The sequence below is a fragment of the Perognathus longimembris genome, chromosome 2, assembly GCF_023159225.1.
Source record: "Perognathus longimembris pacificus isolate PPM17 chromosome 2, ASM2315922v1, whole genome shotgun sequence".
Lineage (NCBI taxonomy): Eukaryota > Metazoa > Chordata > Mammalia > Rodentia > Heteromyidae > Perognathus > Perognathus longimembris.
The window spans coordinates 71,729,404-71,755,514 of record NC_063162.1 but is presented as its reverse complement, the minus strand read 5'-3'; the positions used below and the strand labels follow the sequence as shown (position 1 = coordinate 71,755,514).

The following is a 26,111-nucleotide window of genomic DNA, read 5'->3' as shown; positions in this document are numbered from 1 at the left end:
CTCATGGATTACACAGATTAAGAAGAGACCTTCAGTGAGCAGTCTTCCTAGATATTTCTCTCTGAGAGGAAAGATGAGATAATCGCAAGTAACTTTAGATGCGTCAAGGTGAATACTGAACAGAAAGGTGTACTTCAGTGCTGAATTCAAGAACACAGAGAATAGCAGGGACTTTCATATGTCTCTCTTGTGTCAACTTGCCTTTCTTCCACTTTGAGTATTTTATTGTATTAAATAGTCACTGAATGCCTGTTGGCCCTCATATCTGCATTAAGCATCCTCTCAGAATTTGTGTCCTGGAATGAATGGCATTCTAGATTCTTTACAATAGGAGAGGCCTCACCTCATGGTCTGACCTCCAAGCCCTTCCTTTACATTCTGTCGCTCTTGGGAATTAAAGAGAAGAAACAAAACAAGGAAAGAGACAGAGTGAAATAACTAAATAGTGCAGTTCCAGGTGCCTGCTGCAGGCATCTGAGTTAGTTGACCACTTTGTGTGGAGGTGCACCCATGTCAATGTGACTGGCTCACAGTTGTTCTCAGATTCTAAGATTGCTGGGCCTTGCAACACAGGGCCTGGTTTAACAGGTTTGGCAGGCTGCTTAAGGCTGCCACTCAGCCAGTGCTGAGTGGAACTCATCCCTCTTGCCTCATCATCAGACATGCTGAGCTTCTATGGCTCTAGTCTTGCAAAGCACGTATGGATTCATTTTGAGCAAGAGGAAAGCAGATACAGGGACAAGAAGCTGTAGGGTCTAGATCAGGTACTTTGTGGGAGACTGTGGCAAGTATGGAGAAGTTGCGGAAGCCTCTATGAATCTATTTCAGGAGTCTTCGTGCATTCTCCGCCCCCCCCCCCGCCCCCCCAGTCCCCCAATCCGCTGGCCATCACACATTGATTCCTTGATTATTTTCTTAAAAGTCAAATCTTTAAAAAATACTTCTCTCCTGCACTGATTTCAACTGCATTGTGTTTCAGCTACCACGTGGATGCTTCATGAATATCCTAGTTGGGGGCCATTTTTCTGTGAAATACACAGCTTTTCTGTTTTCTCTGTCTCTTGGCCCTGAATAATTCTAAAGGATTTCTTTAAACATTTTTGGCCAAGGAGTGATTTGACAAAGTAGATATGTCAAGAATGCATTTGTGTGTGTGTGTAGCAGTCCTGGGTTGGGGCTTGAACTCAGGCCCTAGGTGATGTTCCTGAGCTTTTTTGCTCAAGGCTAGCACTCTACCATTCAAGCCATAGCTCCACTTTCAGGTTTTTGGTAGTTAATTGGAGATGAAAGTCTCAGACTTTCCTGCCTGGGCTGGCTTTGAACCATGAGTCTCAGGTCTCAGCCTCCTTAGTAGCTGGGATTACAGGTGTGAGCCATTGTTGCTTGACTCGGAAGCAAATTTTAACTTCAGACAAAAGACTACAATAATTTGATGGAATGATGGCTTCAAGGTTTGAATATAGCCAAACATGCTATAGGCTTAAAATACTAAGTCTTCTCTATATGGCTGAAAGAGACTGGCATAAGCTCCCAAGTCAGGACAGAGCCTTCATTTTACAACGATCTGAGAATCTCCATCTAAGACTTCACTTTGGTAACTTTAAAGTATTTAGAAGCGCTATAACACTTGCTGGAGATCTGTTTTCCTAATCTCTCACCTGTTCTCTGATTGATGGTAAAATCAAATGGGCATGTAGGTCTTGGGAGACAAAAATATGTCCTGGAGTAAAGTCAGTCCCAAGGCAAGGAACAGCCAGGGACATCACTGGGGATTAAGACACTGGCTGGCTTTTGTGTTGGTACTGGGGCTTGAGTTCATGGCTTCTCAATCTGACTTGGCTCTTTTGTTCAAGGCTGGTGTTCTACCACTTGAGGCACACTCTCACTTCCTGGCTGTATCTTATATTTTCTTGTATCTCACTTTCTTGAAATACAAGAAAATGAGGTTTTCCCAGGTTCCTGCCTGTGATCTTTTTGAGAACAGTGATCAAAGACTCCTCCTCCTCCTCCTCCTCCTCCTCCTCCTCCCCTTCCTCCTCCTCCTCCTCCTCCTCCTCCTTCTTCCCCTTCTTCCCCTTCTTCCTCCTCTTCCTCCTCTTCCTCGTCTTCCTCCTCTTCCTCCTCCTCCTCCTCCTCCTCCTCCTCCTCCTCCTCCTCCTCCTCCTCCTCCCCTTCCCCTTCCCCTCCCCCCCCCCCCCTCCTCCTCCTCCTCCTCCTCCTCCTCCGCCTCCTCCTCCCCCTTTCCTGCAAAAGCAAACCTGATAGCTGAAAGATGGCAGAAAGGTTGCTCTTCCAGTAATATATGCAAGCAGATCAGAAAAAGAATTTAAAACACAAAACAGTTACTGACAAAAAAAGTGCTATGTGATACTTATTCCAAGACTCAGGAGTATAGAAGTAGCTATCTGCATGGATCTTGAAACAGTTGAGGATTGGCTATTGGTCTGGCTGTGAGAGGTGGCTCTGCTCTGGTGGCTGGGGTCTGCTGATTGAGGTGGGCTCTCCTGAATGAATTAGTCACACTCCACAGGTAGTTGTTGTCCTTGTCTTCATCGTCATTGTCCTCCCCCTCTTTCTCTTTTTCCTTCTCCTCTTCTTTCCTTCTTGTCCTTCCTCCTCCTCCTCCTTCCTGAGGACAAGGGCTAGCTCCTGCTAGACACTCAGAGTCTGTACAAATACCAACTCTGAAGGTCTAAGTTTGGATCTGGCATCTTGTCACTTCCACTTCTGTCCATGGGCCAAAGCTAGTCACCTGCACAAACACAGCCAGAAATTCATTCTGCTTTTGCAGTGAGAAGAACTGCAAAGTCACACATGGTAGTTAAAGTGGGGTTGCGGATACAAGCATAAGCAAAAATTTGAGCAAATGATTTTTCTTTGGTCCACATAGCTCCAATGCTACACTTACCTGAATTAAGCCTTATTAGCCCACTAATATTCTAAGACTTGGTTTCTCTGTTTAATATGCACAGTCTTCAAGTGTCTGCAGAAGAGCCTCATTTCACTCTACCAAGTACCCAGCATTAATATAATCAGGGGGCTGAAACCTTGTTTTTCTCTGTGAGTGTGCTGTGAAATTTTAGCTGGTCATTAAGAATCTCCTGATACCCACAAGGCTCTAAGTTAGATCCCTTATACCTTTCTCTTTGTTGTCTCCTCAATGAATATAACAATTCTGCAATTAATACAGTAATAGAATTTTATGTTATATAAACTTTGTTCAAAGAGATCACGTGAGTTGTTTAAGACAAACTTGCTGATGGCACCAGAATAAGAACTATTAAGGCGGGGATAGGGACTGCAATGTTCACCAGTCCTCACCTTGACAGGTGTGCTTTCAGTTTCTAGATGCTTCTCTGAAACACAGTGCAAGGCAGACTTGATGCCACATCTTTTGGTGGCAAGTGTCAGTGGGAACACTCTTCACTGTCCTGAGGCCCTGTGGGATTGCTGAGACACATTCCTTTCTGTGATGCTGAAGGAAGTAACACTTGGAAGTTCAGAGGTTTACTCAGCTATTAAATGGCCAGCCTGCAATGCAGGCTCAGAATATTTTTTCTACTCTATCACTTAAATGATTATCTTTAATCATGATCATTGACAGTATGATCATCTGTAAATTTGCTAATGAAGCCAGTTTGTTAACTTGGATTCGAAAGGACTGAGTTTTTCTGGAAGGTTCTAGAAGAATTTAGAAATAGTAAACAAGTAGGCATGCTTCACATTTGACAATGTTAAAACATATAGCTGAGGGGTCTTATAAGGAGGCCCTGTTTTCTACTAGATTTTAGAATGTTCGCTTTATTTATAACAGGAATTTTGAGTATCTTGGCACAGCTGGTAACTAGTTCCTTGTTAACCACTTCCTGAACAATTTAAGTTAAAGAATAATCCTAAAAGTAGTTGAGCTAACTTACATGTATCTAAGAAACCTTGAAGGAAGAAAAGGCAGGCTTCATTCAGCATCCTCATGTTCCAAAAACTTATTTTATTTTTAATAAGTAAGAAATGAAAAGCTTCTCTTGGTGTTGTTTCAAGCTTCCATGTGATGTGGCGAGGTCTGTTATGCCAGGCTCTGCTGCTCTGCTGTGTAGCAACAGGATGCCAGCCGTTAGCTCTTTGCAATGGCTTCCATTCTCCTGTGCCTCCCATTCCAGGCATTTCAGAGCAGCCAGTGAGTCCCCTTTGGGTTAGTTTTACTCTCATAAACCTTGGGATGTGTTTATTCTGAAGTCTTCAAACTATATAAGAACACTTGTTTTTTTATTTTAAAAAATCCATAGATTTGTAAATCTAGAAGAAAAGGAAGGCAGCATTTATGGAGTTAGTAGCTGCTTCCCTATGCTGGGTGCTCTAATTCATTTTATGACTAGTCCCATGTGACAGATGCCAACAGAGTAGAATTATAATTTATCTTGTTTGTTGTTGTTTTGGTTGTTACCAGACATTGATCAGGTTAAAAGTTAGTAGGGGATTTTCCCCCTTCTGTTTTCCTTCCTTCATATTAATTCACAGTTCTTATATCTGGTATTTGTTAAATGTCTGACGCCAAGATACATTAGGCATCAAAGAGTATTAGTTGAACATATTGACCTCTGACCAGTGACCTATTGCAGCAGTGCTGGATCTCCAATATCCCGCTTCCACTCCTTAAAACAGGAGAGTTTGCATTTGCCCATATTTCCAGAAAGAGTCTTAAAATTCATTCTAAATTGACCATGTTAAACCACCTGTCCATCATGAGCCAGTGGTTAAGGGTATGTTATGTGGGTGGATAAACTTCTCTGTTTAGTTCAGCTCAAGTTCAGAGCTCAACAGTGGAGCTGAGACATGGAGCCAACATCTTCCCAGTGCTATGGATCTGAAAATGAAAACAGGTATTGAGGAAGGTAAAAATGGAGTCAACAAACAAAATAGAGACAACAATGGAGGCAAACAAAATAGAGCACATGTCAACATGATTCATTCTAATGAACCAGATAGCTAGCAATTTTCTTAAGGAATGTGAAGGAGATGGAACAAATTGGACACAGTCTTTTCCCTGGGTGTCTACATTTTATTGCAGAGAGAGAAGTAATTTAACAGCTATAAACAGAACTTGAGATGGTGGGATAGGAAAGTAGAATGACTAACTAGTAGGCAGCAGGGTAGAATGAGCAGGAAGAAATAATGGCTCATTCTTGAGGAAGTGAAATGGCATTGAAAACTAGTGGAAAACTAGTCAAGAAAGGTTTTGGACCATATGTGATAAGTTGCTGAGATAAACTGAGACACGGTGGGCAGAGGGGGAGAGGGGGGAAACCAAGTCATTTTAGAGAACAGAATGAACATAAAGATTAGAAGAATAAGTAATGCTCAGGGATTTAGTAGCAAATACAGTTTTCTAACTAGAAAAATTATCCCACTTCATAGTTTTATTCAGAAACATTTGTTCCCACATGGATAATTAAACAATTAGGAGAGGGTAGACAGAAGTATGATTTCTTTCTGGCTGGCAAGGACTTGTACCTACAATCCTAGCTACTCTGGAGGCTGAGACATAGATGATCATGATGCAGAGCCTGCCTAAACAGAAAAGTCAGTGAGACCGCCATCTTTGAAATGATCAGCAGAGAGTTAAGCTGAAGGCATTTCAAGTGGTAGAACACCAGCCATTCAAACTAGCTGAGCAAGCATGTGGCCCTGAGAGTTCAAACACCTGCACATTAGGGGTTAGGAAGTGTGTATGATTTCTTGCAGGATGAAAGTGGTAACATCTGTATTCGTTGGTGGGCTAACCCTGTTTGCTCAGGAAAGCAATACACTGCAAAACATATTGTCTTCAACTGATAGGATTTCCTCTTAAGAATTTCAGTCCTGTTTGAACACTTGTATCTTTTTTGTTCTGAAGAGAACAAAAAGTAGCTGAGATTTATTTATTTATTTATTTATTTATTTATTTATTTATTTATTTATTTATTGCCAGTCCTGGGGCTTGGATTCAGGGCCTGAGCACTGTCCCTAGCTTCTTTTTGCTCAAGGCTAGCACCCTACCTCTTGCCCCACAGTGCCACTTCCAGCCTTTTCTGTTTATGTGGTGATGAAGACTTGAACCTAGGGCCTCATGCATGCTAGGCAAGGACTCTACCACTAAGCCACATTCCCAACCTCAGTAACTGAGCTTTTAGCCACATTTTAAACTCAAACTATTTTCTGTAAATATCTAAGAAACAGGAACAGTAAACATTACTGTTTGTACATGAGGCATTTCCTGCAGTTTGGGATACAGAGAATCATTGATAAGTTCTTAAAAATATTCACCTAGATCTAAGGGGTTCTGATGTTTCACAATCAGAGTAAGGGCTCAAAAACACATGCCTCTGATTACTTGGTAACCAGCACTATTACAGGATGTTGACATGAGTGAGGAGATAGGACAAGACAAGACTGTAAAGCCCAGGCCTCTGTCAAGTCATACAATCTCAGGATTAGCCATTTTACCTGACAATCAACTTGCTGATGAGTTTGCTATATACAAAACTGCCATGTTTGGTGATCTGTGCCTCTTGTTTCCTCCCCCCTGCCCCATTGATATTACAGTAATATAATCTTCTAACCAATTATAATTTGCAACATGGATCTCACTTTGTGTTTAATGATGAAAAAACAGGTCTTTGCTTTCTTGTATGGAAGACCAAGTTGTTCCTAACATCTTGGTGCCTTTATCCAAAAGTATTGACACAGCATTTGTAACACACATCTAAAAGTTGTGACTTCCTGTTTTAAAAAGGGACTAAATTCTCTAATCTGAGAGGTCACTTTAGGCATGTTTAGAAAGCACAGCTCAGAAACAGCTGGGTAGAAAAACCAGAAAGAAAAGAAAAACAGGGCTGAGAATCAGGTGGGAAACTGAAGAAATTAGTGACACAATCACTCTCCTTTCCCAAGAGTCTTGTAGGAAATTACTCTCACCTCTGTAGTATGGTGCAAGTGATAACCTTTTGTTTTGTTTTTTTGTTTTTTGGCCAGTCCTAGGCCGTGGACTCAGGGCCTGAGCACTGTCCCTGGCTTCTTTTTTGCTCAAGGCTAGCACTCTGCCACCTGAGCCACAGCGCCACTTCTGGCCATTTTCTGTATATGTGGTGCTGAGGAATTGAACCCAGGGCCTCATGTATATGAGGCAAGCACTCTTGCCACTGGGCCATATTCCCAGCCCCAAGTGATAACCTTTTGGAGGCCAGAGAATAGGGAAGGTGAGCACAATGCAGAGCTCGACGGTAGGGTTCCTAGTCCATTTAAGGCAAAGGTGTAGAAAAGCAAGACCAGCCTAGGGTCCAACAGAAATAGCCAAGCAAATTTCCAGACAGCATCAGGGTCAGCTGGAGCCAGTATTTGGGGGACAGCTGGTCTGAGGAGGTCATTGATGAATAAGGAACACCCAAATACTGGAGCCATGATGTTAGAGAAAGGAGTGTGAGGTGAGGGGAGTGGGGTGTGAGAGGATTCAGGGGGCTCAAGACACAGGAAGAGCCAGGAGGTAAACCAAGATCCAAGAAGAAGACAGGAACAGGAAAGTCAGGACCCTGGTACTTGCAGAAGAAGGTCACCTTTGGTCACTAGAGCTGGCGCAGCTCGGGAGGCATGTGTACCTGGCAGCCCTGTGCTCGTCCATGGTTAGCTGTGGCTCTCCTGAGCCTCTGCCGCCTGTGGCTGGGCCGGTGACTAGATCTAACCCTGGCCACCTCTCAGCTGAATCTGCCATCTCAGTCAGAGTGAGGTAAGGACTTCAACACACAAAAAAAGGTGAAATGAAATGAAAAAAGGGCTCATGATTCTCTCTAGGACAAATTAAATTTTGGTGATTAAACTGTGAATGCAGTTTTACTTTTTTTCTCTTACATGGCAGTCTGATGAATTCCTTTTCCAACAGCTATTGGCTTTAGAGAATATGGAATGGTCCTTTTTTTAATTACTTCTCCAAGTCTCCTGCTAGTGTTCAAGGTAATTGCCTTTAAATATCCTCATAACTGGCCATGGAGATATAAAGAGGGCATTGGTAAGCCCAGTGCAGGAGGGCAGGAATGAGGCAGAGAACCAATGACTATGGTGCTGTGAGCCTGTGACACATCCCAGGGTCCAAGCCCACAGTTGGCATTGTGGCTAGACTTCTCTGAACCTCAGTTTCTTCCTGTAACATCTGGAACAAAAATACTCATGGTCAACACTGCCTGGAAGGATTGTAAGTACTGGACATGAAATATTCATCCCAGTGCCAGGATTGGAGGAAGGTATTGAGGACCCAGAATGGGAGTTACCAACCAACGGTACCTCAATAGACAGCCATTATTAAGGAAACTCAAGAAGGAATAATCATAGACATCAACAGCGGTTTCTGTCTACTTACTCAGTAGCTGGTGTTTAAGGAAGGTGTTGCTGTTCTAGTAGCCTCCGTGGACTTGTGGTGTTTCCAAAAGAGGTGCTAGATAATTTTGCAAATGAAATCCCATCTTTCCCTCAGGGAAAGACTCAGCATTTCCACAAAAGCTGTGAGTAAAGATTGCTGGTTGAATGAAATCATCTGGATTAAATCTTATATCTCTTTACTAGGAATAGCTTAGCTTAGAGAGCAGAAATAATCTTTCTGGCTTAACACTGTAAATTTCTTACTATAAACCTAGCCATAAATATTTGTGTGTTTTATGATCACTATGTATTTGGATATTACATTCTGGAAATTGCCCAACATATGTAAATTTCTTAATTCACAAAAATGTCTATCATAGTTATTTATAACATAGAAACATAACCACTAAAAAGTTGATTAGCAACTTTTTTGGAGATATCTACGTAATAAGATGCTATATAGTCATTAAAAAAAACCAGAAACAAGCCAAGTACTGTAAATCCTAGTTATTAAGGAGGTTGAGATATAAAGAATTACAATTCAAGGCCAGTCTGGACCGAAAAGTTGGTGAGACTCCATCTCCAAAATTTCCAGCACAAAACAGACCTGAAGGCAGGGATTAAGTGGTAAAGCACCAACCAATCGAGCAAGCAGAGAAACATCCTGAGTTCTAATCACAGTACTGCCAGAATAACTAACTAATAAATATACATACATATGTATGTATGTACATATGTACATATTATAGGCACATTAATAGTTTGATACATTGTTAATGCATGTATGGGTTGGAAATTGATAAATAATGTGAATCTAATTATCTAAGTAACATAGATGCATAAAAAGATACCAGCAAGAAATATGCTAAGGAGTGGCTGGGGATATGGCCTAGTGGCAAGAGCACTTGCCTCGTATACATGAAGCCCTGGGTTTGATTACCCAGCACCACATATACAGAAAATGGCCAGAAGTGGCGCTGTGACTCAAGTGGCAGAGTGCTAGCCTTGAGCAAAAAGAAGCCAGGGACAGTGCTCAGGCCCTGAGTCCAAGGCCCAGGACTGGCAAAAAAAAAAAAAAAAAAAAAAAAAGGAAATATGCTAAGGAGTAAAAAATATTCATTTTCTTGGGTTTCTTTAATGTAGTTGCTTTTTTATGGTAATAAGATTAAAGGACAAAAATCACTGACCAAAAGTAAAAAATCCTGCTAGTTACAGGAGGAAATTGAGCTAAGGGTGAGCAGAAGGGCAGGTGAATGATGGCAGTGGGAGAAAAAAGGGAATGCCACTGTGGATGTGTCAGAGGAAATACTTGAGAGAATAACCACATGCAAACAGCCTTCTCCAGTGATTTCTTGTGCCTGGGTTGTTATGTTTCGGTGTTCTCCGGACCATTAAAAAAAACTTGAAGATGAGGAAGCTACTAGTAATTCTGAATGCAGTGTTATACCAAGGTCCCTCCTGGAGGGCTGAAACTGAAGCTAACCCTACACACCACAACCTCATGCCTTTCCTACCTCAGTTAGGCACTTAGTAGGGCCCTCCCTTCTGCAGTCCAAAGTCTGAGAGCAACATTAGCTTATTTCTTTTGCCTTTTTCAGGATTGCATGCACAGAAGACACTTTTGTGTCTTAGATGGTAGAAACCTTGACCTTAGCAAAAGGTGTTTTTCTAATCTAAGTTGAGTATGTTCACCTTTTCACTTAGAGGAAGCGCTGTACCCTGCAGCATCTCTTTGGCTTTTTGAATTGCTAGTATCATGATGCTTGTGCTTTGGGGACACTATTTAGTCAAGTTAAGACTGCTACAATTCCATCACTGTGAGTGACACCAACAAAATCAGAAAATCCAGATGGCTACTCAGTAACAAAGGGTGGAGGCATATAATGTGGACACACCAGACACTAGGAGAGAAGAAGCAGGGTGCTAAATAATCTGCGATTGATGGGGGGTATTTTTGGAAATTTGCATTTAATACTTTTGGCTGAAACTGGACAGACAAACCACAGAGAAGGGAGAACGATTGTACCAGATTTTGCCTGCCTGAAGTCCTCCTCCCTAAAAACTATGTATGTTTACTTAACACCTTGTGTTTGGGGGCTGGGGATTCAGTAGGCCAAATGATGTGGCAATAGGCAGGCAGGCTGAGGAGCTCAGGAATTCCACCCTATCCCATGGACTTCCGTCTTGAGAAAAAAGTATAATCCCTGGACCAGGAGAGACTCTTGGAAGCAAGATTTCCAGGATCAGAATTCACCTCAGATTCAGATTCCCTATCTCCAGAATGACACAAGCTATTGAAACATTTTCACAGCTGGTTGGCTCCTTATGAAGAATCAGGTGGTGGAATGAGAGCCTGACAAGTGTGATGGATCTGTGTGGCTCTCATCCTGAACAAACAAACAGAAAAGCTTAGAACTTTCAACCTCCTGAGCCTCGCCTGTATGAAGCAGGGTCCACTGCCCTTGCAGGTGACCAGAGGTGCATGTCCCCACAGGCATAACTCCTAAAGCAATAGGAGAAATTATAACTCAAACTGCACCACCACTCTTTGGCTCAAACAGAATGCTTTGATCATTGAAGCTTACTTGCTTCAAGCTGTCCAACGTTTTTTACACTGTACAGAACAGAGAAAAATGATCGTCAGAGAGTGCAACCCTGACTCTAGGAGTGTGGGGATCATTCTATGTGCTACTCAGGCAAAGCATTCTCACAGATGGATTTTTATAGAGCTGATTTTTTTTGTTATTACTGTTTTTCACCTGTTTCCTGGTATTTTTAGACAGCCCCCCTTTTCCTTTTGGTTTTTGTTTTCAGATCACTCTGAGAGGGTGTTTAATATGGGAGCTGTCATTCCCTCAGTATTTTCTCAATGCATATTTGGCTAAATTGCTGCTTGACTTTCCCAGTGTGAGTGATTAAATTGGCTGCGCCTAGTTCTTTTCAACAAACACAATAAAATGGAATTGGTTGGAAGGATATCTCAAAGGCAAGGAAGCCATTTGTCTGCCATCAACCTCTCCTCAGAAACCCTGTTCGGTCACTTGTAATGGTGCTTGAGCAGCCATCCAGCTTCCCAGCCGTGTTGTAGAGATGAGGGCCTCCTTGTGGGCTTACAGCAGGCCTCACCACACGGGGGGGCTGCCCTCCATCTCTCTGGGCCTCTGGAGTCTGCTTGTGGCAGCAATGTGCCATAACATTGTTCTGGAAGGGAACTCAGGACCTGAACATTAGCCGTGACTTCATGTGCTCGTTTATGAAGGCCCTGTGCGGGCCCCAGGGTCTTCACTGTGGAACATGTTTATTGGTTGCTGTGGTTTTTATGTTTCCCTCAACACTGAGATCTCATGACATTTGTCTTGTGATCCATGGGACAGGAGTTTCTTTTTTTTTTTTTTTTTTTGGCCAGTCCTGGGCCTTGGACTCAGGGCCTGAGCACTGTCCCTGGCTTCTTCCCGCTCAAGGCTAGCACTCTGCCACTTGAGCCACAGCGCCGCTTCTGGCCGTTTTCTGTATATGTGGTGCTGGGGAATCGAACCTAGGGCCTCGTGTATCCGAGGCAGGCACTCTTGCCACTAGGCTATATCCCCAGCCCCAGGAGTTTCTTAAACTCTGCAGCCACAATAGAGACAGGAGTGGGTATGGGCAAGGACAAGGAAAGAAAGGGGACCAAGATGAGTGCTGTTAAGACATGACACACAGGGCTGTTTCTTCATCTTGCATTATCAGGAAGCTGAACCCAATGGGGCCATTTATTGAGGATGCAGCAGGAGGAAGTGAATCCAAGATGGATAAGGAGCAAAAGGAAATAAGCAGGGGCAGGGCCTGGCCACCTAGAGCCCTTGAATGCTGCCATTGTGCCCACCGAGCTGCCTAGGTAGAGAAACCATGAGGTATATACTTCCTTGCTCTGCCCACGAGAAGGCAGTCAGTCCCCAACTCCATTGGCTCACTGTCTTGATTCTTTTCCAGGCTTGAGGTGCTAGGGATTAAACCCAAGGACTTATGCATGCTAAGCACATACTCTACCACCAGGTTCCCTTGCAGCCTTCCTCATGATCAAAACTCAGGTTAGCCAGAAGCCAGTGGCTCACACCTGTAATCCTAGCTACTCAGGAGGCTGGGACCTGAGGATCATCAATCAAAGCCAGTCTGGGCAGAATAGTCTCCATGAGACTCATCTCTAATTAACCACTCAAACACCCAAAGTGGAGGTGTAGCTCAATGTGGTAAAGCACTAGCTTTGAGCAAAAGAGCTCAGGGATAGTATGCAGGCCCTGAGTTCAAGCCCCCAAACTGACAAAAAACTCCTCAGGTTAGTTTCCCTCTCTCTTTCTCTCCCTCCCTCAATAATATAGAGTTGTTTCATTTTCTTTTTTACAGGTAGAAGAAATGAATTATAAATAATGTATATTAAGCAAACTCTAGTCTGTTAGTTCTAATCTAACATGGCATTAGGTTTCCTAAACCAATCAAGGAAGAGTTCTTATCTTTTTAGGCTTGCATCTGATATGAAGATGGCATTATTGCTGGTGGGATGCCTGAAGTACAACCCTTCCTTTCCCCACCATCTTCAATTATTTTTGTTTAGTTGGAGTATGTTCTCCCAGGCAGTCACCGACTTTACACCAACCCTGACACTACTTCTTAAACCTGAACAACATAGTAACCAACTAACTCATGATAGCTCTACTGTAGTCTGACTTCTTCCTGCTCTTCATTCTACTGCAAAAATTAGCTTGTGAAGTGAAACAGTTAAATGTTATTTGCTAGTCTAAAATTCTCTTCATCACTCATAATTTCTAGGATCAAAAATCCTTAGCTGGTCCCCACACAGTGTAGCTGTAGGTAAGTCTTGCTTGCACATTGTCACCTGTGCTCTCCTCATTCATCTTCTTGATCCTACAGACTGTTAGTAACTTCATGCATGTGCATTCAAGCCCTTTCTCAGAGCCCGGTACCTGGAGTGCATTATCTCCCTCCTCTCTCTAGCCAGAATTTGAATACATCCTTCAAGATCCACTACCCATTACAAACCTGAAAAACAAGCACCTGTTACTCCATTTTCATACCTGTCCTCTTGACTACATCTTAAAATAACTATTGCCCTTCTTGAGTTCTTGAAGTATTTTCCCCTACTCATTGGAGTGCCTATAAATAATATATCCATTTCTTTCTCTCTAACCAAACAGGTGATGTAAACAGAAGAATGTACCTTATTTATTTAAGATTCTTTACCACACAAGAAACCCTTAAGATGAATTGTTTGTTTACTAAGTGATTTTAGAAATCCCTAAGATTGTGGCTGCATCTTTTTTATACATGGACTAAGGCCTTGGCACGTGAGGTCTACATACTTGTGAGGGTGTGAATGGCTTCACATTGCTTTGTAGGAGTTTGCAAGCTGTGTAGGATTCTTAACTTTGTATGACTCTTATTTTGTAGGCTATACTTTGTAATTGGGTCTGTTGCAGATTCTTTTTGAAGCTGCCACAGAAGTCATTTCCACCTGTCATTGCTAACATTGTCTTAGTCATGAAGTCCTGGGCAATGACACCCAACCAAGCCAGTCACTGAGAGTAGCCCTGTCAAGACCCAAAAACATTGCCCCCAGCTTGTGCAAAGCTACTGCCTGTGGGACTGTTGTGGTAATGGCAGAATAAGGAGCGATATGCAGGCAGGACAGGAGAACAGGAGTTCAGTCAACAGGGACAAGCTGACAGCACAAACTAGTGGGCCCTCATTTTGCATATGGGGCTAAGAAGTGTATCTACCTTCCATAAACTATCACAGGCTAAAGAGACATTTTAAGAAGAGCAATGAAATCATTTAAGATGTGCTGTGAGTTTCTGTCTGGTGTCTAGCTGTACAGAGAGGAGTTACAACCTGGCAGCATGAAAGAACCTTCCAGGAATAGTGACTCTGGGGCCTAGGAGGGTAGGTGAAGCTAGGATCTGGAGAGAGAGGAGCTATGCCTTGAAATGTAAATGGGAGCCAGACTGAAAAGGATTAATAGCGTGATAGTTACTCAGACTTCCTTCTTCTCACCAGAAGAAACCAAGTAGGGAAATGAGAGATTATACAGGAAAATTGGAGTTTGGGGTGAGGCTTCACACTGGCCTTTTCTGGTCAATCCAAGAGGTCAAGAAGGGCCTCTTGCCCAGGACTTGGTGGTCCATAGGCAGCTAGAAAGGTAGCCATGCTCCTTGGGGACAGCTGACTCAGGGTTTGTCAGTTATCTCTGAAATCCTGACATCAGTTAATGGTCTACCAGTTATGGGTCTGCTAAAGAAAGGTTTCACAATTCAATACATTTTCCACCATCACTTTACTCATCTAGTTAACAACTCACTGAAGACAAATACCATAGTGCTGAAAGAAATTTGAAGAACAAACGCACAAGCTCAAGACTGGTGTCTCATGCCTATAATCCTAGCTACTCAGGTGGCTAAGATCTGAGGATTGTGGTGTGAAGCCAGCCTGGGCAGGCAAACCTGAGTGATTCTTACCTTCAATGAACCAGCAAAACAGCCAGAGTAGAGGTGTGGCTGATAGGTAGAGCACTGACCTTGAGCAAAAAATCTCAAGGACAGCCCCCAGGCCCTGAGTTCAAGCCCTAGGAGGAGCACACACACAAAAAAAGAGTACACATAACTGCAATGTGGAATTAATGAAACAAGGAAGGGAGGAATGAAAGTCTATACAGATTCTTTTGTGAAGACAACTGAGGATGTTTGGTGGACCAGCAGGGCTCTCTGAGGAGTGGAATCTGACCAGGAAACCTCAGGAGACATGAGAGTGTTTGAACATGGTGAACATATTTTTGGGAAGAGAAAAATATAATGACAAGATATGTGTGAGAAACTAAAATAGCACCAACAAATAAATGTTGTTAATGTTATTTTTTTTTAAAGTCTCGGACTCCCTGTATTTCAATGGGTTGTTTCCATGGAAACAGAAACGGCAGCCCATACTCTCTTACAGGCTGTACCTGGATGGGTTGCCCTGCCTGGCAGACAGTATATATTATATTAGGTAACCAGCTGGGCACATAATTAAAGACCCGAGCCCATACCAACATCCCAGTCAGCTCCAAGCTGGAAAGGGACAGAAACATCACTGGCTGGGACCCTCAGGGCCTAATTTATTCTATTTCCTTTCTGTCTCCTTTCTCTTCTTCTTTTCCTTAATTTTTGTTCTGATTTGCTCTTCTTTCTTTCTCCTCCTCTTCCTTTCCCATGTTCCTGGTGTATCATTTTTTAAAAAATTCTTAAGTTTATTAAATCATTACAGATATTCCCCTCCATGTACCAAATACCAGCTACCACATCTGTTACTTTTTTAAAGCAATATTGAATATAAAGTCTTTACATCATAATAGTACGTCCCAAACATTTTACTCTGGGTACCCTCTGGGTTTGTTCTTTATTCATTCTTCAAAGTAGCTGTGCCCCAAACCTCGGGGAAAACTTCAAATCCAGAGCCTAAATATTGAACAGTGCAAACACATACCACCTACATTTAGCATTTAGGAAAACAAATAGCCTTTCATTTAATAAGAGCACGTTTATTTGGCCATGCTTGACAGGTTCTGCACAGAACACAGTTCAAAGTTATCAATTGTCCTTGTCCTTAAGGACAGTGAGTGACTCCCTGGGTGTGTTCAGTGCTCCGAGTCCTGGGTCTCCGCCATGTATTTGTGTCTTTGGCCTGTCTGCCAGCACTTCATGCCCCACTGCTTCTCCCAGACATTTTAGCCTTCCCAATCTGGCTGGCTATTCTCACTAGCAAGCTATATTTTTTGAAATGAGACACTGGAAAGATCTCTGGGTAGCATTTATTCTTTAAAACAAATATTTTCTTTTAACTTTATGTGGTACCAAGGAATCACAGGACCTCATGCATGCCAGGCAAGCACTCTATCACTAAACCACATTCCCAGCAGCATTTATTCTTGTGTTGTGCTGAAATGTTTTACGCTGAGGATATTTCTTTCCAAGGTTTTGATCTCTGAACTTTTTATTTGTGCAGAAGTCTTAGTCCTCTACAGTCTTCTACCTTTTTTGATGGGTACTCAACTCATCTGGACCCAGGAAAGCGTCTGAAGAATCCCCTTTCACACTCATGTCCTGTTTGTTTTCTAGCCCTAAATTCCACATATGAGGTGAGACATGAAGTATTTGTCTTTCTGAACTTGGCTTATTTCACCTAACATGATTATCTCCAGTGCTATCCACTTACCTGTCAACAAGATAATTTTTTTTCTGGGGGAATAATATTCCATCATGTTTGCATGCTACCCTTTTTTTAGTCACTCTTTGGTTGATGGTTACCTAGGCTGATTCCATAACGTGGCTATTGTTTGTTTTTTTTTTGATGTTTTACCTTTCTCTCTTTAGAATATAGTCTCTTCTTTGCTACCCTGATGTTTCTTATTCAGAGTGCAACAAAGGAAGCTTCTATACCATCACCTTTTCTGGCCTCAAGATATTGTTGTGAATGTGGTCTTCTGCCCTTTGTACCAACACAGGAGGGATTACTGCCCAACTCTGGGCCTAGTATTGGTCATGTGCAGTAGCTACACGCTAGTCATGGGTACACACAAGATAATTTCTTGTGTCTCTGAGGTAGAGAGGAGAGAAGGAACAATTTTCAGGTTAACTGGCTAAAAAGACCCATCATTCCCTCTAGTTGTGTCCCACAGGAGAAATCTTTCCTACATACACACATTGCTCATTTTCTCCCTTGGAAGAAATTGGGCTCTAATCCCCATCTAGTCTTTCATAGTACTTGTGATCTCAAAAACTTTTATTGCTTCATTGTCTTCCTCCTTTTTCCCTCTTTTGCTAATTGCTTGGCTTTCAAAAGCAAGCTAGAGAGGCCTCTGGCAAGGAAGCGGCTCACTGCATAGGATGAAGTGGTTTTTTAAGAGAACAGCAACATAAGAGCAAGTGTTTTGTGGACAGAAAGCCAAAGGAATTTTGTGGTCTGTCATGTCTCTGTACTCCCTGGGCAAGTGGAAGCCTGGCCCAATGGGTGTGAGAAGTGGGAATAATGTGCAGATCAGGACAGAATAGTCCACCTAGCACAGCATAGCACCAGATTGTTTTCACTGAGATAAATGGGGCAGAAGAGAGAAACCATGTGTCTGAGAATCGAGCACAATCTTTTGAGAATGCTTCTTCTTGCTCTGGGGCAGGAAGAAGACTCAGGTCCAGGAACTAATCTGTGAGGTCATCATAAGACATATTTCCATTCCTGGTCCATGAACTGGGGGTGCTGGTGAACCATAGAAAGGTCTTATAATTAACTCCTGAGTGTTATTTGCTTCTGTTGCAGTCAAGTCAACTTCCTGCTCCTCTTATAAAACCAGAAGGTTGCAGAAATTTTACAACCTAAAAAAAAGAGAGAATTTAATATTCCTGGAAAGGGTTTTCTCTTCAAATTGGGGTTTATTTTTTTTACCTTGTAGGATGGTTAAAATTATCACATTATATGTTATTTTAACCCTTTGTGTCATAATCCGTTTTGTCTCACATGAGGTTCATGGAGATTATATTTTATGTGAAAAAAATAGTCTCAGAGAGGCCTTTATTTACTACAGAATTATTGCAAACAGCAGCAAAAGGAAGAGTTAAAGTGGCACACTGTGGTCTTAGATAAATATTTAGTTTTCCCTCCACTTAATATTTAAGGATCACTTCCGATTGCCTCCTGCTATGGGTGTTATAGGTACAAGAAGAGAAAGTACTAAAAATGTTCACAATTCTTTTCCTTGTGGAATTTATAATGTGAAGGACAGGTGGGAAGACACCAATAATCAGTACTCATTTACCCAGGTAATTACTTAATCTTACAGTTCTGAAAGAGAAACTCAAGGCAGACTTTTCTTTTTCCTTTTTTTTTTTGTAATAGTATTAGAGGTTGATCTGAAGGCCTTGAACTTGTATCTGTCACTGAAGTCATGCCTCCAGTCCTTTTTCTTTCTTTTTTTTTTTTTTTGTTTTTTTTTGTTTTGTTCGTTTGTTTTTTGGCTAGTCCTGGGGCTTGGACTCAAGGCCTGAGCACTCTCCCTGGCTTCATTTTGCTCAAGGCTAGCACTCTGCTGCTTGAGCCACAGCACCACTTTTGGCCTTTTCTATATATGTGGTGCTGAGGAATCGAACCCAGGGCTTCATGTATATGAGGCAAGAACTCTTGCCAGTAGGCCATATTCCTAGCCTCTCCAGTCCTTTTTCTTTAGTAACTTTTCAAATGGGGTCTCATATATATATATGTATACATATATTATATTTATAATGCATATATGATATTTTTTTCCTGGAGTCAGCCTCATATCTTCTGCTTACAACCTCCCCCATAGTTGCAATTGCGGTTATGCACAACATGGTTTATTAACTGAGATGGGGTCCTGTTAACTTCTTTTCTGGACTGGCCTCAAACTGACATCCTCTCAACCAGACTACCCTGTATTACAGGTGACCCACTGCACCTGGACATGGATAATTCCTGGGATCTAGGTTTAAGATGATTGCCACTGTAACACAGAACATTCTAGACATGTAAGAGTATTCATCATCTTAAAAGAAGTGAGAAGCCACTGAAAGGATTTAAATATGACATGACTTGTTTAGTAACATTTAAAGGATTTGGTGACTTAAATCCTAAGTTCGAATGTGGGATGTGAATTGGAAGGGACTGAGTATTTTAGAGGAAAAATTACCCTTGCTTTCTTATGGAATTGCCAGACATCTAGAGGCAGAGTGTGGGAACGTGGGAGCCATGTCACCTTTCCAGTGAGGAGAACGTAACCAAAGCCTTGCTGGATGACAGTGAAGCCATGATGAAGAAGTGAACTGAACCTTTATTTTGCTTGCTACTGCCTTGACTTACTGAGTTTTTCTCAGGCTAATTGGTTTCTAAATGATGAAGAATTGGATGTGGTTGCAAAGCTAGGAGAATTAGAGAATTAGAATCATGCCTTAAAATGTTTTGATCACTTCATCCATTCCTGTATCTCCTCATACATCATCTTCCCCTTGGTGTTGCTCTTGCTAGCATTCATGCCTGCATGGTCTGCAATCATCCTGAAGAACCATGCCTGTTGCTTTACCTGGGGGCCAACTCAAAGGTGAAGATGGACATTTGCATTTCTATTCAAGATTAAGGGTTACCCTGGCACTGGTGGCTCACACCTGTAATCCTAGCTACTCAGGAGGCTGAGATCTGAGGATTGCAGTTCAAAACCAACCTGGGCAGGAAAACCAGTGAGACTTTTGTATCCAATTAATGACCAAAAGCCAGAAGTGGAGCTGTGGCTCAAGTGGTAGAGTACTATTCTTGAGCAAAAATATCTCAGGCTCCAAGTTCCAGCCCCAGGACAGGTTGAAAAAAAAGAGTCAACAGCTGTGATGGTTTGATATAAAACTACACCCAAGTGTAGTCCTCAACTGAAATACAATTACCATAATGAAATATTCGATACCAATGATGGTACTTCTAGGTGGGATCTTCCAGAAGTAATTAGGATTAACTGATGTCATTAAGGTGGCATCCCTGTGACCCAATCACAGAGGCTTCTATTGAAAGAGCAGAGGATACACAGAGACAATAGTGCCATAGGACCTCTGCACATTCCTGTTACCCCATCCACAAGCAATTCATCACCAAGGTGGCCCTTGCACCTTGGACTACAGAACTGTGAGCCAAAATTAACTGCTTTTCCTTATAAAGTCACCAGACTGCGGGGTTGTGCTTTAGCAGTATACCATAGACTACTGTGTCATGTTGGCTTACTCCATTTTAGGTCTCCGGTGGACAAACACATCTTTATTCTTAAGGCACATAAAGTTTGTGTTGTGACCACAGAAAAATCACACGCTTTTCAGCACCCCACAGGAGCCCTGCACAAGGCTCTGGGGTCTTGTGGGGGTACACTCCTGCCTTCTGTCTTTCAGGTGACATCTGGAAGATGGCTGACCACAACACTTCTGGGAATTCCTCCTGTGATCCTCTCCTGACGCCCCATCTCAGCACACTCTACTCAGTCGTGCTCCTTGGGGGCCTGGCGGGCATCATCTCTATCTTGTTCTGGCTGGTGAAGATGAATTCCCGCTCAGTGACCACCACGGCTGTGGTTAACCTGGTGGTGGTTCACGGGGTCTTCTTGCTGACCGTGCCCTTCCGCCTGGCCTACCTGATCCAGGGCACCTGGGCATTCGGGCTGCCCTTCTGCAAATTCGTGAGTGCCATGTTGCATGTGCATATGTACCTCACCTTCCTCTTTTACGTGGTCATCCTGGTCATCAGGTATCTCACCTTCTTCAAGGGCAAGGACAAGGTGGAATTTTACCGCAAGCTGCATGCTGTGGCCGCCAGCACAGCCCTGTGGATCTTGGTCATAGTGATCGTGGTCCCAGTGGTTGTTTCTCAGTACGGGAATCAAGAAGAGTATGATGAACACCACTGCTTCAGATTCCATAAGGAACTTACCCATGACTACGTGCAGATTGTCAACTATATGATCATCGTGTTTGTCATCGCCACAGTGGCCCTTCTCCTGGGATTCCAAGTCTTCCTCACCTTTTCCATGGTGAGAAGGCTCCGCCACTCTTTACTGTCTCACCAGGAGTTCTGGGCTCAACTGAAAAGCTTAGTTTTCATAGCTATCATCCTGGTTTGTTTCCTGCCTTACCAGATCTTCAGGATCTATTACCTGTATGTGGTTGGCCACTCCAAGGGCTGTAACCACAGCTTTGCCTCTTACAATGAAATCTTCTTGAGCGTGACAGCAGTCAGCTGCTGTGACCTGCTGCTCTTTGTGTTAGGAGGGAGCCGGTGGTTTAAACAGAAGATCATTGACCTGTGGAATTGCCTCCTGTGCCGTTAGCTGAGACCAGAGTTTTCATGTCTTTATAGGCAGGGGCAGGAAGAAGGCCAGATCAAAACCATGCTCGATACAGCAGAACTAAAGGATTATGAAATATCAGATCACTAGTCCCTGCTCATTCTTGGTCCTTGTGGTCTCTGAAGGATGCTCATGAAGAGACCCTGGAAGTTGCAATGATTGGATGGCTTGTCCAGGCAACATGGTCCAACAGGTGCTAGCCATTCACTAGCACTTTCTTAAGTTTTGGGTTTAAATCATGATCTTTTTGTGGGGCGGGGGAGGGGGCGGGGGAGGCTTTGGATTGGATTGAGCTATGTAGTTACTTTTACTTTACCTTGCTAGGTCAATCCCAGTCAGAAGCTAGCTCCAAAGACAAAATCATGCTAGGCTCACCAGATAAGAAAGTCCAGACCATTCACACCCCTGCAAAACACAGACAATGGAAAGAATAGAACAAAACTTTTATAGATTATCTTACCTTATCCAGATCAACCCAAAGAGAAGTCAGGACTTGTACAAGGCTTTCTCAATTTATGTTTAGGAAGATTGAGTTCAAGGATGTGGGGAGATAATTGCTCAATACCACCAACTGTTCCGTTTCTCCAAAAATCCTAAGTTTGCTGAACACAACTAAATAGTGGTAAAACCATCTGCAGAACATTCTGGACCAGTGGGCTATTGACAGTCAGATGAATTCCCAAGAGAGATGATCCCTTTCCCCTAGTTTTTCTGTGTATGCACGTGTGTGTGTGTGTGTGTGTGTGTGTGTGTGTGTGCATCTATGTGTTTAATTTCTGGTCATATTTGGCCACAGTTGATTTAGAGGGTTTTTTGGGGGGCGGGGGGAGAGAAGGGTACACGAAGTTACACTAAAATCTTTAGAGTCCAGTCCACTCTTAAAGTTATGTAGCTTTTTGTTTGTTTGCTTTTGTTTTGATGCTGGTCTTAGGGCTCAAACTCAGGGCCTGGGTGTCATCCCTGAGCTTTTCTTCTCAAGGCTAGCACTCTACCACTTGAGCCACAGCTCCACTTATAGTTTTTTGGTGGTTAACTGAGGATAAGAGCCTCACCGACTTTCCTGCCCCAGCTGGCTTTGAACTATGATCCTCAGATGTCAGCCTCCTGGCGCGTTAAGATTACAGGTGTGAGCCACCAGTGCCCAGTTCAACTATGTGTTCTTAAGTAAATGAAAGGCACAGTATTTAAAGAAAGAAAAGAAAATGAACCTTTTAGGAGTACTTGGAATAACCATTGTTTTAGACTATGAGATTACCCTACATTTAGAAGTTTTCTGGATATTTGAAGAACGGATGAATAAATGTACTTGAAAGTAATAAAAAAAGAAGCCTTTAAAAATATTGAATCACATGTGTTTTCTTACCAAAGTCTGAGTAATATGTTGTAATTTGATTCATAACATAGCATATGCCACATTGAACTGTATTAAATGATTATTTTCAGAACTTCTGTAAATATCTAGGTTAACTTTTGTTTGTTCATTTGTTTTCTTTTCCTCCTACCTGTGTAATACTCCAGAACCCTCAGAGTTTCATTAACTTGAAGGTTCCCAAGGAGCTTTTCCACTTAATGCTTCAGGAAAACCTCAAGTGATTCATAGTGTGAATAGAAGAACAACTGTATCAACAGATCTTTCTTGTCCCCCCCCCCCCGAAAGTCTTCTTCCTTCTCCATCTCCCTCTCTCTCTTTCTCTCTCTCTTTTTTTTGTTCTCAGGAAGATAGCATCTTAAATGTCAAGAATAAAGCCAGGCTCCAGGGGCTCCCACCTGTAATCCTGCCTGCTCAGGAAAACGAGATCTGAAGATCACATTTCAAAGCCACCCTGGGCAGGAAAGTCTGTGAGGCTCTTATCTCCAGTGAAGCACCAAAAAAAGTCTTGAGATATGGCTTAAGTGGAAGCCTTCTAGCCTTGAGCAAATAAAGCTCAGAGACAGTGCCTAAGACCTGAGGTCAAGCCCCAGGACCAGAAAAGACACACACACACACACACACACACACACACACACACACTTTAAGAATAGATGCCCAAATCCCCATATGCTTTCTGCAGCTGTCTTTATGTCTTTCCTCCTGTCAGATCCACAGAGTCTCTAGTTCATGAGGATCCAGAGCTGCAGGCCAGCTCTCAACTGATGCTCAATTCAACAGTCCATTTGACAGTCATGTTCTTCAATTGCTCCATTGCCTTGCAGAATTTCAGTAACAGCCGTGCATATGTGCACAGCAATGACTATATTATTGAGCTGAGCAGTGGTAGAAAACTGACTGAGGCATCCGTTTTGCTAGGTGTGTTTGTCACGGTTAAGATGTTTTACATTTAGGAGATCCAAAAGATTCAATGGGAACATGGGCCTCCAAGCACTAAGCAGATAGAGAAATTTAAAGTTCACAAAAGAAAAGGAATTGGGAGATGTGAAAAGAATGCAATTTTACCTGTAAGACTTCACTAACGTGTGCAAGACCACACTAAAGTCACCAGCACAACAATGTTCATTGCAGCTCAATTTGTCATTGCTAAAATATGGAACCAACCCAGATGCCCCTCAGTAGACAAGTGGATCAGGAAAATGTGGTACATATACACAATGGAATTCTATGCCTCTATCAGAAAGAGTGACATTGCCCCATTCATAAGAAATGGAAAGACTTGGAAAAAATTATACTAAGTGAAGTGAGCCAGACCCAAAGAAACATGACTCTGTGGTTTCTCTCATAGGGAATAATTAGCACATGTTTAGGCTAGTCACAGCAGAGGATCACAAGAACCCAATATCTATACCCTTATGAACACATAAGATGATGCTACGTGAAATGAACTCCAAGTTATGGAAACAAGTGTTATATCATTGTTGTAATTATTTTCAACATGCCATGTGAAACCATACCTTTTTTTTTCTTTCTTTTCTTGTTGTTTTGCTCATATTCCCTTCCTGTAGTTGTACCCCCACTATCACTGTATCTCATCTGAGCACCCTAGATACTGTATATACATGTATTAGAACTAGGGAAGGGAAAGGGAATATCAAAATAGAGAGAAAAAGGATAAAAAGACAAACGATTCCAAAAGCAACACTTACAAAACCATTTGGTGTAAACCAACTGTACAACTCATGGGGAGAGATGAGAAGGGGAAGGGGGGAAGCAGGGGGAAGATGAGGGAGGAGGCAACAAGTTGAACAAGAAACGCACTCACTGCCTTACATATGAAGCTGTAACCCCTCTGTACTTCACTTTGACAATAAACTGAAAAAAAAGACTTCACATCTGAATGCATCCTAGGAGTTGAACAGTAAAGACAAAGAACAAATGCTGTTAAAGCTAAGCAAGGGAAATGCTTACTGCTAAGAGATCGAACAATTAGGAAGCTGTTAAGTATTTCCTTTCACAGCATAAAGGCTGGGAGATGAGGAACTCCGGGTGTGGGGAGATGAATACCTATTGAGCTTCGGTTGAGCATATCATGGCTGTAAACTCTGGGAGCAAGTAGACGGCTGTGTGTGCTCCTTGTAAACAAAAGGGGTTTGGGGACATTTCTCCCTGGATACTGTGGGTGATCACCTGCAACCAAGGCTTCTTCAGCATCATGACGTCCCCCTGGAGGACAACAACACTCCTTTACTTTGAGACCCTGTCATTGCTTTAGGAAGCAAGTTGCTTGTAAATCCCTTTGGGATAGGATTCCCTTCTTCCCACAGAGTCTGGGAGAAAGTTTCTTCTGTGTTTCTTGCAGGAGGAAGGTGGCCTTTTCCAGACTCCAGCTGTTTGGACACATGCCTGTGCCCATCACTTCTGTGATATTAAATAAGTTAATAGTTCCTTGGTAATTTCACCTGGAATTTTTCTGTATGCTCTTTCTCTTTGAGCCATCTTGAACATTTTTCTTTGAATTTAAATGTTATCTTTATGTTTAGTTCTATAGCATTATGTCCTAAAATTTTCTACCATTGTAGAAAACTTCTCTTTCATTGTCTTTATTTTTATTACAACCCATGGACCTATAAATTCACATCTTTATAGGAAACATGTACTTTTAATTTTATGAATGGTTCAGAATTGGCTGATTTTGTTCACAGTTTTTCCCCGTCTCATTCAGAAAATCTTCTTTTCCCAATATGCTTTCTTTACCATTAGAATAGTTCCTGTGGATTTGGTCCCACATTGTCTTTTGCTCCTATTCACATATTTCTCGGTGATAAGAGACCAACCAGGCCTTAACTGTCCCTATTCACTGAGTTGGTGATGTCCTCTCTACTACTACTTGTCAAGGTCATTTCTGGTATCACTAGCCTAGAGGCAGGAGAAAGGCTACCAGGATTCTAGAAAACTCTCCCAGGCTCACAGATTCAGACTTAGTGATTACTAAAGCCTCTGTGCTTATGGTCAGCTATGTGTGCCCAGACTAACTCTGCGTGAAGCTCTGTGCTTGTAGATAACCTATTGTAGATAACTTCTAGATAATCTATTGGTCTCAAATGAAAGGAGATGGAGACAATGAGACAATGCAATGACAAGGCAGAAGGTCTTCCCTGAAGTGAAATATATTCACTGTTACATTGCAAAATATAATTTAATAATTTACTTGTATAATATTATAACCCAATGGGAATATCAAAAACCCTAATTATAAGACTATGTTTACATGATTTACAAGATGTTAGTTGTGGTTCTCTCCATATGGAGATAATTTTCTTGACAATATCAGTCAAATTCCAGTCTTTGGCCTCAGGTCCCCTTTGGCTCATCTTTGTGTATCACAGAAATATGAAATTGTGTGTCTGCTGTTGCTATGGCAACAATATTCCAAATGGCACAATCTTCATAAAG

The 26,111-nt window shown here is 42.3% G+C and overlaps 1 protein-coding gene across 2 annotated transcripts; it reads left to right on the top strand.

The window, feature by feature from the left end:
• Gpr141 (G protein-coupled receptor 141) lies at window positions 1-21,363 on the top strand. Of its 2 annotated transcripts, none has more exons than XM_048339450.1 (2): window positions 1-108; window positions 20,337-21,363. In XM_048339450.1, the coding sequence occupies exons 1-2, from the start codon at window positions 99-101 to the stop codon at window positions 21,266-21,268; spliced, it is 942 nt and encodes a 313-aa protein (XP_048195407.1). In that variant the 5' UTR covers window positions 1-98; the 3' UTR covers window positions 21,269-21,363. The 2 variants fall into 2 exon arrangements, with proteins under 2 accessions (XP_048195407.1, XP_048195406.1); XM_048339449.1 differs by lacking the exon at window positions 1-108 and adding an exon at window positions 18,698-19,510.
• Window positions 21,364-26,111: the final 4,748 nt, after the last annotated feature.

What these genes read in the sequence shown, in the direction of transcription:
- Gpr141 (XM_048339449.1), top strand. Translation starts at nt 19,477, where the DNA reads ATGCCTGTTGCTTTACCTGGGGGCCAACTCAAAG. An exon ending in ACCTGGGGGCCAACTCAAAG is followed by an intron (nt 19,511 to 20,336) that starts GTGAAGATGGAC and finishes TCTGTCTTTCAG; the next exon opens with GTGACATCTGGAAGATGGCT.